Raw genomic sequence first — 15618 nt, forward strand, 5'->3', positions numbered from 1 at the left:
TCGCCTCTAACACTGTGGTAGTGGGTAGAGATGAGACATTGTGTCCTTTGGCGCTTCTATAGCGAGCAAAGTTAATATTTAAAACCTTCAGTACTTTATTTAAAGAGAAGGTATGGCACATTTATAGATATGTCGCCTTAGTTGGTACTAAGATGAGGTCCATAATAAGTTAGGACCGCGCATGGATATCCCACAATCCATGTAGCCTGAGAATTGCCAGATGCGAAACCTTAATTTGGCGCTTGAGGTGGCGAGCAAATGGAGCATTCGGGTTAGGCGCTTGGATAGCGACTAGACTAAATTCTGTACGATGTATTTGAGTTTAGACATACGCTATTTTTTTGGAAAGATAACTCCATCGTAGCATGTATTTCATACTACATGTGCTTATGTGACAGATGACTGAGGTGAGTGAATCGATCCCTGTTTCCTCACCGTGTGAGTCACATAGGTCATTGTTAATTACCTTATTTATGCCCTATGAGACCTTTTGACTATATCAGAATGTTGAGGTTTTCGTGTTTGCTACTTTGGTATGTTGCCTATGACCATGAATGATGCGGTCTAAAGGGGCATTGCTAGGAAAGCGGCTGGACTGAAATTGACTGACATGACGGCAAAGGGAAGACTATTTGATAACACATCTGTATTATGTTTGTGTATTCACTGCTAGCAAGTTATGTTGTTTCTTGGAGGTTGTGACATAACTGTGGGTACATAATATTTTGTGGAGGTTAAGCATTGTTCTGAGGTATTGGCATTGAGAGGGATTAGAGATGCTTAATCTGATGTGATCAATTGAGTCGGGGTATAATGAGACACTAATAGGGATGTTCCATGCTGGTCCTTACAAGATTTGGTATAGTGCTCCCAACCTTTCTTGCAGGTGTGCTCAGTGGTCGCACAGTCTATTTGCCAGTATGAACACGATTGAAAACAGATAGAGAGATACATGCATAGTTGTATTGTTGTGCCCATTGTGTGCGAGTGGGAGATGTAGCAGTTATTGGCGCACAAAGTGGGCAGCCAAAACTGTTTTCTCTCATTTCCCCAACAGACATCTTGATATACCAAAGGAGTGATGCTTGGCATTACTCCAAATGTGGTTGAACGGTTATATACAAAAAGGATTGTATATAAACAATATGCATCAGTTGCTTAAAAGAGATAACCAACATATGAGACAGAAAAATGTCTCTGGGATATACAATTGGCATCATGTATTTCTATTACTTTCTGAATATGTGAAAGACACTTAGACTGTGGAATACATGGGTATTACTCTAGTAGTATGCTCTATCACCAAGAAAAGAATTCAAGAACAAAGCACGTGGAACAACTACGTAAGATCAAATTCTTTTCGGTACAACAAAGGTATCGAATTATTTATTCCGCAATGTATGATTATATTTCTAACAAAATTATGGTTTTCATATTTTTTCCCAATTCACAAAACACTACTCCAAATCACAATATTACTAACCCATAAGTATTTACTAAGGGTTAATCACATAAAAAATCACTAAAATTAAATACCCACAAGTTAGGGTTTGAAGAAAACTTACCAAAATTTCATCAAACCAAAACCTAAGGTTTGGGTAGCTTCAAATAAATGCCAAGTAACCCAATACCTAAAGAAAACACTAGATTAAACTCACATTTCAAGATTTTAAGCCAAATCACAAAATCATGAATTTAGTGTTTTACCTCAAAACGATCGATGAAAACGTAGATCCTTACACGTAGATCACGTTTCCGAAGTCGGATTTGAGTTTAGACAGTTAGATCCTCATAGATCAATATTTTTCTGTGAAGAAAATGAGAAACCCACTTCTTTTTTTTTCTTCTTCTCTTGGGTCTGAGGTGCATCCTCCCCCCCCCCCCCCCCCCCCCCCCCCCCTCCCCCCTCCTTTTTTTGATGTCCACATATGTGCGCCTCTTTCTTATATTATTTATTTATTTTTAGTTTTTTTTTTCTTTGGGAAGGGTCATCTTGCCCTTCCTTTTTCTTAATGGTCGATTGGCCGTTTTCCTAAAAGGTCGTGCATGCCTTTTTTTTTTTTTTTTTTTTTTTTTTCTTTTTATTATTATTATTATTATTTATTTTATTTTCTAATTTTTTTTTTTTTATTATATTTTATTTTAGGTAAATGTCTAATAAATCTTTGAGTCGGAGCGCCATTTGAATTCGATCCCTCACTTTTTGAAAGTAAGTATTCAATGCTTAACTTTTTTGCGAATTTGAAACAGGTCTTTCCGTCATTTTTCCATCCATTTTTCTAACCACCGTTAGTGCCACGTTAACACTTTTGCCACATCATCTTAAAATAATATTATTTTATTTAATTATTAATTTAATAACTTAAAATGTTATTTTTTTTTTTAAAAAAAAAGACAAAAAAGACAAAAGAAAAAAAAGGGGGTTTGGGGGTGGCTGCCGGTAGCAACCACCCCCTTGGGGAGGGGGTGGCCACCCCCAGAGGTGGCCGACGCCATCTCTGGGGTGGCTTGTGGCCACCCCCAAGGGCCGGGGGTGGCTGCATGGCTACCCCTAGCCACTGAGCAATTTTTTATTTTGTTCTTGACTCTGCCCTGTATATCTTGAAGTGTGTATCAATCAAAATTCGTTCTTGTTGCTTGTCATCCCTGGGATTTTATCTTATTTTGGCGTTTTAGTCAGAGATGGCATCCAAAGCAATTACAGGTCTTGGAAGTGAAACAACAGAAGCTGAAAGGTCTACTGGGAATGTTGCAATTGATGGCATAGCAACAAGGAGATGGCAAGCAGAGGCCTTTGGCCCCACCACAGCAAGTGCACAGTGCACATATCTGGAAGCTCCCCAGCCACCTCCTGCTCTCATTCATCACCATCATCGTCTTCTCCATCTTCCCTTCCTCCATCAAAGGCACCATCTCAACCTCCGTCCCATTTGCCTCCACATCAAGAAACAAAGATTCAATCCACAAAATACCTACACCTAGATAATTATGGGAGCCAGTCATCCAAAAGTTTGAAGGCAGAGATCAAGACATTAGCAAAGATCAGACATAGGAACATCGTTAAAATTCTTGGTTTTTGCCATTCTGATGACTCAATCTTTCTAATTTCTGAGTTCCTACAGAAGGGAACCTTAGGGGAATCAAAATCTGTTTGTTGACAACAATTCTCTTGCTTCTACATGCCATTATGAATATGGGGCTACTCAGCCAACCATACCGAGATTAATTTTCAAGCTTATCAAATTGTTTTCTATGGGTTTTTGTTGTTGAAATACAATTTTGATTGATGTTGTTGTAAAAAGGAAATTGTTTGAATTGAAAATAATTTCTCCAAATCTGGTAGGAGACACCCCATACAAGTTGTTTGTAGAAATGTCTCAATGACTTGATGAGTTGCAGGAATGTTGTTTCTTGGAAACCTTGATCTGGGGTTTAGGCACGTAAGGAAATTGTTTTGAAATTTTGGCTTGTAATTCGTTAGTCTGATGGTACTGCTTGAGCTATTAGACGTCCCTGTAATTTTCTGGCTTTTATGCTGGAAATGGGGTAGGCCACTCCAAAGGGAGCAGCACCACCATTGGGGGTGGCAGCCCTCCAAATCCCTTACCTTTTTTGTTTCTTTTTTTAAAAAAAAAAAAAAAAATTATTAAGTTTTTAAATTAATAATTAAATAAAATAATATTATTTTAAGATGATGTGGTTAGTGTGCTGACGTGGCACTAACTGTGATTAGGAAAATGGATGGAAAAATGACGGAATGACCTATTTCAAATTCGCGAAAAAGTTAAACACTGAATACTTACTTTCAAAAAGTGAGGGATCGAATTCAAATGGCGCTCCGACTTAGGGATTTATTAGACATTTACCCTTTTATTTTCTTTGGACCTAAAAATATCCACTAGTATTTTTAAAGCCAGTAACTTTAATCATTTATTTACTCAAATTAAAAAAAAAAAAAAAAAAATGAAATGTTGGGCACATCAATATTGTTGTGTTATTGTTATGTAGCTAACATATCTCTAATTGTTATGTCAAAAACAAAAACTATTTTTTTTTCTCATCTATTGTTTTCTTTAATTAGCAAGCCATTTGTTTTGTATATCACTTATTTCCTTAAATTTTGGATGGACTACTCTTTTCATCTCTCTTTGCTATCTCAGTTACTGGTATTCGAATACACTTGGTATATTTATAAAAAAAAATAAAATTATTTTTAATTTTTTCAAGTTTCCTTTTTTTTTTTTTTTTCTTGTTTTGGGTGGGGTTATTGTAATTGGAAGATTGTTTTTTTATGTTATCTGAATGAGTAATACTATATATACGTAAGACTTTAAATTCTCCTTTATTCTTTAGAAGTGTTGTAACTTTTAGAGTTACTATTGGATTTGTTGTACGTAACTTTTATGAGATAAATTACAATTGAATTTTGATCAAATGATAATTTTAAAAGTTACAGGAGTGTAGAATACCTGTAAGTGAGTGTGATGTTCTTGTTGTAAGTGAGCGTGCTGCTCTTGTTCTAATTAATGATCGACTACATTCAACTATATACAAATTAATTGGAAAAATTTGTTAGTATTTTATTATGATGTTAAAATATTAGTGGCTGTGTCCGACCTCTAGTATTAAACTACTTGCACCTTAAACACATATTTGCTTAGAATCCATAATATTACTCGAGAAAAATGCTTCTTTATATTTTAGCTTCCTCTTCACTAAATTGACATGTTCCATTTATTAATTTAAATCATATTTTTTGAAATTTCAAATTCAAATGGGGTCTTTAAAATCCTTAATTTTCAAGAGAAATGCTTGTTTGATATTATTGCGTCTATTTCATATACATCTTTGTTGAGTTGACATACTTCATTTATTTACCTTTTTTATTTTTTAATTAAAGGTGAATAGAGTGTACAAATTCAACAAAAATGTACATGATATGAATGCCAGAATGCCCAAAAAATAGAAAAAAAAGAAGAAAAAAAAGAAAAAAAAGAAGAAGAAGGTTCTCCATATTCCAACCTTTAGACAAATCTTTCACATGCAGCTGTGACTTAGCCAGCTAGTTACGTGGGTTTTATATATAGGACCAAGTCAAAGAAGGTGCTCAGAAACAGCTGCCAATCATGCAGTGGCAAGTGGCAGGTATCGAATGGCAGCAGACGTGTAAACAGATAATTGTGCCGCCAATGGGTGAACGAATTAGTGGGACCCAATCAAACTGTCAAACTACAAAGCGCAAAGATGATGACAAGATGCTTTCCCACTAACAAATATTTTCACTTAAAAATAAAAAAATAAAAATTAAACAAATAAATATAAATAAATACATGATCGTGAACTAGAAAGAAAAAGGTGAAATTTCGATCAATGGTGAAAATGGCCAATTAAGCCCCCGCTAAAGCCCCTAATTTGTAAAAAGTCCATTTAAAAAAGTTTTTTAAAATTAAATTTGTCAAAAAAAAAATGTTGAAGGTTAATTAAAATCTTAAAATTTTTCAAAATAAAGTATAAGTCACTTTCTTTTTATATTTCTTTTTTCTCTTATTTTATTTATATGTTATACTTACTATTAAACGTTGTTGATCGATTTTAGTAAGTTGATGTTATGAATATCGATCGTGTATCATTGATTTTAGTGTAAAACTAATTAAATCTTATTTAAAATTTCTTATCTTACAAGAAAGATAAAATATATTAGTTATATTATCTATTAAGAATAATTTATTAACAAAATTTGAACATAAAAAATTGATTAGTAATTTTACATCTCAAAAACTAGAATAATGATTTTTAAATTAAATTTCCCATATTTGATATAAAAAATGTATAATATAAATATTTTTAAATTTTAAAAAGAAAGTCCCCAATTTAACTTTTTTGACCTTGTGTTTCAAATCTTATTGAGCCCCATGTACTTTTATTCGCAACATAACAAACAAATAAACATAATTTGTGTTGAGAAGCAAAATTATTAAAATAAAAAAATATAAAAAAAAAAGAAAAAAAAAAGTGTTTTTTTCACTAAATTTTAGTTAAATATTTATTCTCAGCTAATTAAATTTAGAGATTTTATTTTATTTTTTCAAAAAAAAAAGAAAAGGTAATTCAGAGAGAGTTGTTCGAGGCCAATTTGGACAGAATGTAGCCGCGCGTGGGCCCAAAATGATTCTCCCAAGTCCCAAGCCATAATTTGCTGGCCTCCAGCCTAGCAAAACCCTTGGGAAAAAGAATCCCCCAACGGCTCCCAAGTCTTATGCGGTGGCTCCAGGTAAGTGACCGTTAGTGGGGTCCTCTCTCTGAAACTTTTGAAAATATATAAACGTTACGATGCCCTCCCCTCTCTCTCACCAAACAAGGCAAAACACCCAACGGATAGAAAGTGAGAGCAAATTCAGGAGCAAAAACAGCTTCAGTTCAGGAGGGTTTTAGGTCGGTTTCCTTTAATTTCCTCAATATATTCTTTCTTTTTCGCAGTACTTTTGGGTTTGTCTTACATTTTTCTTTGTTGTTAATTTGCTTTTGTTTCCAGTCCGGTATTGTTAATTAGCAACCATGACTGTTGAGTTTAAGGCCGAAGAAACCCAAATGGCTGAGGTTGTTGTTGCTGCTGCTCCTGGAGAAGAGACCAAGAAGTTCACCGATGAGACGGAAAAAGCTTTCCAAGGAGATGATGATGAAGTGAGAGATGCGGATGAATGCAAGCCCAAAACAGTTGCGAAGAGCTCTTCTTATAAGGAAGAGAGTAACTTCCTCACTGATCTGAAGGAGTTTGAGAGAAAGGCGTTGAATGAGCTGAAAGCGAAACTCGAAGAAGCCATCCTCGGAAACAATCTCTACAAGAAAGAGCACCCAAAAAAGACCGAGGAAAAACCGGTGGCAGAAGAGAAAGATGCGAAAGAAGGCGAGGAAAGCGAGAAACCTGTGGAAGAAGCGGCTGAAAATAAGGAGGAAGTGAAAGATGAAGAAGGTGATAAAAAGGAAAAAGAGGCACTAGAATGCGAGGAAGAGAAGAAAGGCGTCGACACGGATATCTCCCTTTGGGGAGTACCCCTTTTGCCTAGTAAAGGCGCCGAGGGTACTGATGTAATCCTCCTGAAGTTCTTGAGGGCTAGGGAGTTCAGGGTAAATGATGCCTTTGAGATGCTCAAGAAGACACTTCAATGGAGGAAGGAGGCCGAGATCGATTCGATCTTGGACGATGAGCTATGCGCAGATCTAAGCTCGGCCGCCTACATGAGTGGCGTTGATCGCGAAGGTCACCCGGTTTGCTACAACATTTTTGGGGTGTTTGACAGCGTGGAGCTTTATCAGAAGACGTTTGGAACCGATGAGAAGCGTCGGCAGTTCCTGAGATGGAGGTGCCAGTTCATGGAGAAGGGTATCCAGAAGCTTGATCTGAAGCCCGGCGGTGCCTCCTCCTTGATCCAAATCAATGATCTGAAGAAGTCCCCCGGACCCGCCAAGAAGGAGCTTCGGATTGCCACAAAGCAAGCTATTGGGATTTTTCAGGACAATTACCCAGAACTTGTTGCGAAAAATGTAAGCCTCCTTAATTCTTTATAGCAATAACCATGTTTAGGAATGCCATTTTCTCGGTTTCGATTTGATTTACAAGATGAAGTAATTAATTGATGGGTTCTTGATAATTTTGGATGCAGATCTTCATAAACGTTCCTTTCTGGTACTATGCTCTCAACGCCCTTATATCTCCTTTCTTAACCCAGAGAACCAAGAGCAAATTCGTCGTTGCTCGTCCAGCCAGGGTCACAGAGACCCTGCTCAAGTAAGCGATCTTGTTTAATTATCTCCCACAAGTGATTGTTGAAAGCCTCAGTCAGTGGCTGACAAAATTAACTCGATTCTTCATTGCACAGGTACATCCCTGTGGAGGAGATCCCCGTTAACTACGGTGGCTTCAAGAGGGAGAACGATTTTGAGTTCTCTGGCAAAGATGGCAAAGTTTCAGAGCTCATACTCAAGGCTGGATCAACCGAAATCATTGAGATACCGGCATTGGAGGTACCAAATAGTTCTTTAATCTTATTGTTGATTCATTTACATGTTAGTTACGATTTGTTAATTAATATTGATTAAATGACACAGCTGTTAGGATATCGATGATTTAATATGATATTAAGGCAAAGAAGAATTCGAATATTTTCTTAATCAATCACTCCACTGCATCTCTAATGAATAAGCTTCACATCATTTTGTCTTAATAAAAGATTTGATACCCCTAATATGACTGATGCAAATGGTGCATGTGTGTTATTGTAGGAGGTTGGAAGCACATTGGTGTGGGACTTGACTGTTCTGGGTTGGGAAGTGAAGTACAGGGAGGAATTTGTTCCAATTGATGAGGGGTCCTATACCATCATTGTGCAGAAGGGAAAAAAGATGGGATCTCAGGAAGGACCTATTCGCAACACTTTCAGAACCAATGAGCCTGGAAAACTTGTCCTCACGATCGAGAACATGTCCAGCAAGAAGAAGAGGGTTCTGCATCGGTACAAGGCTAATGCTAATAAGAGCTGCTAGATTATATTGTCTTGGAATTCATGTCCATTTACTTAATTACCATATTTTTACGTAAATGGGAGGAGATATATATATAGTCATTCATTATTGGATTTGTTAATTGGTTACATTCTTTTGCAGAATTAATGTTGATCCTGTAATTTTATTTGTTCGGTTTTAATTCTTTTTGCCGTGGGGGGTTTCATTGTAAGATTTTATTTTTTATTTTTATTTACTGGGTTGATATTTTACCGTGGGGCCTTTTCTTTTCTTTTTTTCAATTGTCTCTCTTATTTTTTCATGCTCTTTCTGAGGTTGGGTCGGATATATATATATATATATATATATATATATATATATATATATATATATATATATATATATATATATATATATGCAAATGAAATGGAGAAAAATTATGTCCGGCCATGTGAAGATAGGGAGTAATTCTATTAGTATATTAAGTGTTTATCAAGTGTTCATAAAAAAAATGAGAGGTGGCTTTTAAAATCACCATTGAGCTGTGATTGATCAAATGATGATTTTGATCAAATAGTAATTTTAAAAGTCACCTCATTTTTTTATGGATACTTAACTAATAGAATCATTCGAAGATAGGTCGGTGGTGTAGAGTTTCAAAATTGGATCGGGATTCCCTGTTACCTTAGCATGGTTCCATCCGCCTGAGCAAGTTGCTAAAAGGGGAGCTCTTATTCATAGGGCCTTCTTACAAACTTCTCAAACCAATTCATAGGGCCTTCTTACAAACTTCTCAAACCAATTGGATTCTTTTTCTAATGAGAAATGATAGGAGTACCAAATTCTTTTACCAAAAGATGGGTACCAAATGATGTGGAGTTTATTCATTGGTACTTGTAGCATTTCTTTTTATTAAGAGAAATGCTAGGGGTACTAACACTTCTACAAAGGGACCTTTACAAACTGATGTGGCATTTGGCATAAGACGAAAATGCCCTTTCAAACCACCAAAAGCTGCACCAAAGAAAAAAGTCGATCCAGATCTCTTTCCCATCGCTGGAAAAATCCATCTCGCCGGACAGCCGGTCCTCTAGCCACGTCGGAAAAACCCCCGGCCCTGATCATCGGCAGCCAGCACGCCCGAGGATCCGGCCGAGCGTGGGACACGGCCAGATCTCTGAGTTTCGGCCGGATCTGGTGAGATCCGGCCGAGCGTGGGATTCCGAATCTCTCAAACCCACCCCGGCCGAGAGTGGGTTTCGGCCGGAACTCTCAAACCCACGCCGGCCGAGCGTGGGTTTTCGGCCAGCGTGGGATACGACCAGATCTCTGAGTTTCGGTCGGATCTGATGAGATCCAGCCGAGCGTGGGATTCCGAATCTCTCAAACCTATGCTGATCGACAGTGGGTTTCGACCGAATCGGGTCAAAATCTGATGGCCGAACCTGTGAGAGGGGGGAGAGAGGGATTGCTGGAGATGGGGCGACAAGGACTGGGTTCAACTGGGGAAGGGTATTTTTGTCTATTTGTTTTAAATAATTTTACCATTAAACTGACGTGGACCCTCATATGAGGCTACACGTCAGTTTGTAAGCTTTCTTTTGTAAAAATTTTGGTACATATAGCATTTCTCTTTTATTAATTGTTTTGATCATCTTCAATGAATAAGCTCCACATCATTTGGTACTCATCTTTTGGTAAAAGAATTTGGTACACCTAGCATCCCTCTTTTCTAATGCTTGCAACAGATGTGGTGAGGGAATAATATTCTCTCAATTTTATTTTACAGATTTAATAGTGTACACATATTGAACCATTTTGAGAACAGGTATTTAAAGCCATTTTTTTTTCGAGCCGTTTTAAGCCCTTAAAATGGCTCTAAACAATTTGCACTGTTTTTTTTTTTTTTTTGGAACTATTTTGAGAACAGGTCAACACATGAAATATTAAAGACCCGAATTGAGCCGGTTTTACCTAAAACGGCTCTAAATTGAGCCGCTTTTATAAAAACGGCTCTAACTGGTTAGAGTCGCTTTTTTAGAAATGCTCAAAACGGTTAGAGCCAAAAAAGTGGCTCAAAACGGTTAGAGCCGCTTTAAAAAAGCAGCTCAAAACTGTTAGAGCCACTTTAGAAAAACGGTTCAAAAATTACAGTCGTTTTAAGGACCCTAAAATGGCTCTAAATAAATAAAAAAATGTAAAAAAAAATAAATTAAAAAAAAAGGGACTTGCAGAGTAGTGTTTGGTTACCTAGAAAACTAAAATCCACCATTTGTTCTTTTCTTCTTTTTTTTTTCCCCATTTTCTAAGCAACCAAACAGATTATAACCTCTGATTTCTCAAACACAATTCATGGCCTAAAGAAAACAGAAAGAAATTATTATTATTATTATTATTATTTTTTAATGAATGAACAAATGGTCTCTGATCTTCCTCTTTTTCTTTTTCTAGGCGTTCTTTGCCGCATCTTGTCGAGCACCTTTGCTGCAACCATGGCTAGATGAATCACAATCAGGAGAAAAAATATTCTATCACATTACTGCAACAACAAAGCAGTAGACAACACAAAACACCAAAACCTTTACAACAGAAACACCTAATACCACAACAACAAATTAGCAAAAATAGAAAACTAAACAAAATAGCAAATACCTCCTTCATGCTTTCAACAGGCTTCCCATCAAATTCAATCACAATATCACCTGGACAGATCCAGCACGAGACCGAGGAGTTACCTAGTCAAATAAATGGAAAAACCATCAGAAATGAGCAATATGCATTTTTTTCACAAATTAAAATATCAAAACTCAAGAGACCCACGGCTGGGTCTCGATCTTGAGACCCACGTCGACGGTGGTTGTAGTGGGAGAGAGAGAGAGAGGAAGAAGGGAGAAGAAGAACAAAAAAGAAGAAAGAAAAGGAGAAAGGAAGATGATGGAGAGTTATGGAGAGATGAGAGTGACGGATTAGAGAGAGAGAGTAAAGAAAGAGAGATCTAGATATTTTATGGTTGTGTGAAAGGAAAAAAAAAATTAAAATTCAAAAAGTTTATTTTTTTTTTGGCTGTGCACGCGCGGGACACGAAAATTTCGTGTTCCGTGTGCAAAAAATTTAGAGCTTTTTTCTAAAACGGCTCCAATCACTTATTTTTATTTTTTATTAATTTTTTTATAACAAAGCATATAATATACTAGCTAATTAAATATAGTTTTACATATTAATTATAGGGAAAAGTACACATAAAAAATATTTTTTTAAAAAAAAATTAAAAAAATTATAGAAAAAAGGAAAACAAATAAAAAACAAATTTTTGTTTTAAAAAAAAACTAAAAATTATAATGTATATATGGGGTAATTACCTTTTCCCCCCATGAACTACCAAAAAATGCGCGATGCCCCCATGAACTACCAAGTCGACCAAAATAGAGTATTCAACTACCAAAGATAACCATTTTCCCCCCTTCCGTCAGTCACACGCCGTTTTACCCTCATTTTCGTCCTCTTTTCCCCCTATGAACTACCACCATCTTCCTCTTTTCCCCCCATGAACTACCATCATCTTCCAACATGCCCCCATATAAAACGGCATATGACCCGTTGACTGTTTGTTTTAACCCCTTTGACTGACGGAAGGGGGGAAAATGGTTGTCTTTGGTAGTTGAATGCTCTATTTTGGTCGAGTTGGTAGTTTATGGGGGAAAAAGGTAATTAACCCTATATATATATATATAATTAAATAAACAAACGAAAAAAAAATTTAAATGTGATCAATCATAGTACGATCATGTGTGATCGATCGTGGTACGATCTATGTGATCAATCGTGGTGGGACCTAAGTGTGATCGATCAAGGTACGATCTAAGTGTGATGGATCGTGGTACAATCAGTGTAATATATGATCTATGTGATGGATCGTGGTATGATCATGTGTGATCGATCGTGGTACGATCTATGTGATCGATCCTGGTACGAAATATGTGATCGATCGTGGTACGATCACTGTGATTGATCGTGGTACGATCAATGTGATCAGTCGTGGTACGATCATGTGATTGATCGTGGTATGATCAATGTGATCGATTGTGGTACGATCTATGTAATCGATCATGGTACGATCTATGTGAATGATCGTGGTAGGATCTAAATGATGGAACGTGGTACAATCATGTGATCGATCATGGTACGATCTATGTGATCGATCGTGGTACGATCAATGTGAGACCTTTTTTTTTTTGTTTAAACTACTCTAATTTGAGACCTTTTTTGTTTTGTTTAAATGGCTGGAATTAGAGTCGTTTTGATCAAAACGACTCCATTTCGAACCGTTTTGTTAAAACGGCTCTAATTAGAGCTGTTTTGTTAAAATGGCTCTAATTAGAGCCGTTTTGTTAAAACAACTCTCACAAAAACGGCTCAAAAGGCCTCTCTTTTTTTTGTGTGTGTTTTTACATTTCTTTATTATTTACAATCACCCTTCTCGCTTTTTGGGATACAAAATTATTAACTAAGTTTTTATATTCAAGTTTTCTAACATCTCTTTTCAAATTGATAATATTGTTAATCTACTTAATCAATTTTAATTTTGACAACTTCTTTATGTAGAAGCAACTGTAATAGATATGGAATGACTAAGGGTGCGATGTAATAAGGAAGATTTGGAGCTAATGGTAGTCACGGCTCGAAGGATCTGGTTTCGTAGGAATTCTGTGATGCATGGTGGTGAATCTACACATCCTAGGCAGGTATTCCAGGAGGCATCAGACCAGAGTAGTGTACTGGAAATGGAGGTTTTTGGGCATGTTCCAGTGTCACCCCTAACGCTTTGGCCGGTGCCACCCCCAAGTATGATTAAAGTCAATTGGGAAGTCATTGTGGATAAAAAGCATGGACGAATAGGCATTGGTATTATTGCTCATGATTGCAAATGGCAAGTTCTAGTAGCTCGTAGTACTACCCAAAATTTCGTCGTGGAACCTATAGTTGCTGAAGCTTTGGCAGCTCTTCATACGATCATTTTTTGTAAGGAGACGTGTTTTGTCGAGATTATACTAAAAGGAGATTCTTTGCAAATTGTTAAGGAGATCAACATGGAGTTACCTCAGTTGAATAGATTTGGGCATATTGTGGATGATATCAGGAAAGTGTTGTATTCCTCACGGTCTTTTAGGGTGGTACACATTAAGAGGGATGCAAATACAGTAGTTCACGGCCTAGCTAAAGAGGTTGTTACCCATGTCATAGATTTAATTTACATGGAAGACATTCCTCTCTATAGTATTGTTTGTAGGGAATGTCATGTCCTTATGTGTTGATTTTTTTTTTTGGCTCGATAAAGTTATCAATAAGAAGTGAATTTAAGATATTTCTAATGCTGCATCTCTCTCTCTGAAGTCGGCCCTAAACTTCAACTCTCAGAAAACAGATCTGAGAGGAGGATGGAGCAGATCTACTCCCTCCTCCTCTTCCTTTCCCTTTCTATTCCTTACTCTTACCCTCCCCCTCCTATTCTGGTTTTTTCTTTTGTTTATAGGTGTTCTTCGACCAGATCAGCAATTTTGACAATTTTGACATCTCTGCTATGCATCCGTCCATCTAGATATGTGCTTTGCCATTCATCTCCTCCCTGGCCACTGTTGCTGTTTGCTGGTTGTATTTTTGCTTTGAATAAGAGTTTTATTCTCTTTTGATCTGCCCTCATGGGAGACCTATGGGATGGAGGTTAGTTAGCTGTAAGGGGATATCTCTCACAACTTGGATAGTTCGGTGTAAGGGGTTATCTTTCATTGCCTTTTAGAAAATTATTTTTAGGATATTTGGCTACTCTTATCTTAGATTTAGTCTGCTCGGAGTAGATCTGATCTTGAACTATTTTTATACATGGGTTAGTAGAAGATGAAAGTCATAGATAACACTTTATTGTAAGAATTTTGTTTGTATCTATGACGATGTAATCTCATAGCATGTGGCTATGATTTTACAGAATTTTATGCTTTGTGATGTAAGAGCTTTATGCTCATGATCTTTGATCAATGAAATACTCAGATCTTTTGTTTTTTTTTTGTTTTTTTTTTAAAAAAAAAAGAAAAAGAAAAAAAAAGAGTGAATTTGTTTAAAAAAAGAAAAAAGCCTCTTTAAGACTTGCTTTCCATCTTTCTCTAACTCTATTTTTTTTTTTCCTTCTCAAAGACTTAATATTTTAGGCATTGAGTTTTTTTTTTTTTTTTTCATGTCTCTATTGGTAATCATGTCTTTTTTTTTTTTTTTTTTACCATAATTAGAGCTTTAATTAGAAAGCATTGAGTAACTGTTTATTATAATTGAGATCTTAATTATTATTATTATTTTAATAGAAGGGATCTTAATTACGATTACTGTTTGATGGCCTTATTTTATTGGAGGCCTTAAGCGAATGCCTAATTGGCATAATGGAAGAGTCGGCATTGTGTCACGTGGTGAGTATTTTGTCATATCATTTAAAAATTAAGAAATGATATTCTTACACCTCCTACACATCTACACATCATGCAACTAAAATAAATAAAATAGCCTCATGCAACTAAAATAAAATTTAGACCATGAAATGACTCATCTCCATTTCACTATCCTTGTCTTGTAATTTTTAATATAAGATTTGAAATAGAGAGAAGTCATTTCATGATCAAGATTGAGTGTTGTTGTATCTAACGATGTAAATGATGTCTAGTGATAAAAAAATGTTGGCACGTCATCCAAAAAATTTAAATGATGTGACATTATTTATCCCGTTAAGTACAATAACAGAAAATACTATAATGAAATAGCTCCTCTCCATTTCTAGTGATTGGAGTGAGGATACTAAATGCGATCATATTAGGGATAGTGCCCTAAAACTCAATTTTGTTTGTGTTACATTCTCGGTTTAATAATAAAGTTGTTTTATTTCTGAGATAAATTAGAATATTAGGCATATCTTTATTTTCATGGGTATGACATTTATGTATATGTAGTCTTTAAGTTACATTGAATATGGTTTTAGGCGTGTCATAATACCTTGCGACTTATAAACCCTAGTTCATTGTGAGTGATGAGATTGTGCATCATTCTAATAAAACAATAATATATCAATTATGATGATTTGCC

At 36.0% G+C, this 15618-nt stretch overlaps 1 protein-coding gene across 1 annotated transcript; it reads left to right on the forward strand.

Moving 5' to 3' along the window:
- The first annotated feature begins 6343 nt into the window (after nucleotides 1-6343).
- On the forward strand, nucleotides 6344-8771 carry LOC133869616 (patellin-4). Its single transcript, XM_062306658.1, has 5 exons — nucleotides 6344-6432; nucleotides 6533-7542; nucleotides 7662-7786; nucleotides 7878-8022; nucleotides 8281-8771. Exons 2-5 carry the CDS (start codon nucleotides 6556-6558, stop codon nucleotides 8539-8541), a joined length of 1518 nt encoding a protein of 505 aa, XP_062162642.1. The 5' UTR covers nucleotides 6344-6432; nucleotides 6533-6555; the 3' UTR covers nucleotides 8542-8771.
- Nucleotides 8772-15618: the final 6847 nt, after the last annotated feature.

Source organism: Alnus glutinosa, chromosome 5 (assembly GCF_958979055.1).
Source record: "Alnus glutinosa chromosome 5, dhAlnGlut1.1, whole genome shotgun sequence".
NCBI classification, from domain to species: Eukaryota; Viridiplantae; Streptophyta; class Magnoliopsida; order Fagales; family Betulaceae; genus Alnus; species Alnus glutinosa.

What these genes read in the sequence shown, in the direction of transcription:
- LOC133869616 (XM_062306658.1), top strand. Translation starts at nt 6,556, where the DNA reads ATGACTGTTGAGTTTAAGGCCGAAGAAACCCAAATGGCTGAGGTTGTT. An exon ending in CAGAACTTGTTGCGAAAAAT is followed by an intron (nt 7,543 to 7,661) that starts GTAAGCCTCCTT and finishes TTTTGGATGCAG; the next exon opens with ATCTTCATAAACGTTCCTTT. An exon ending in TTGAGATACCGGCATTGGAG is followed by an intron (nt 8,023 to 8,280) that starts GTACCAAATAGT and finishes GTGTTATTGTAG; the next exon opens with GAGGTTGGAAGCACATTGGT.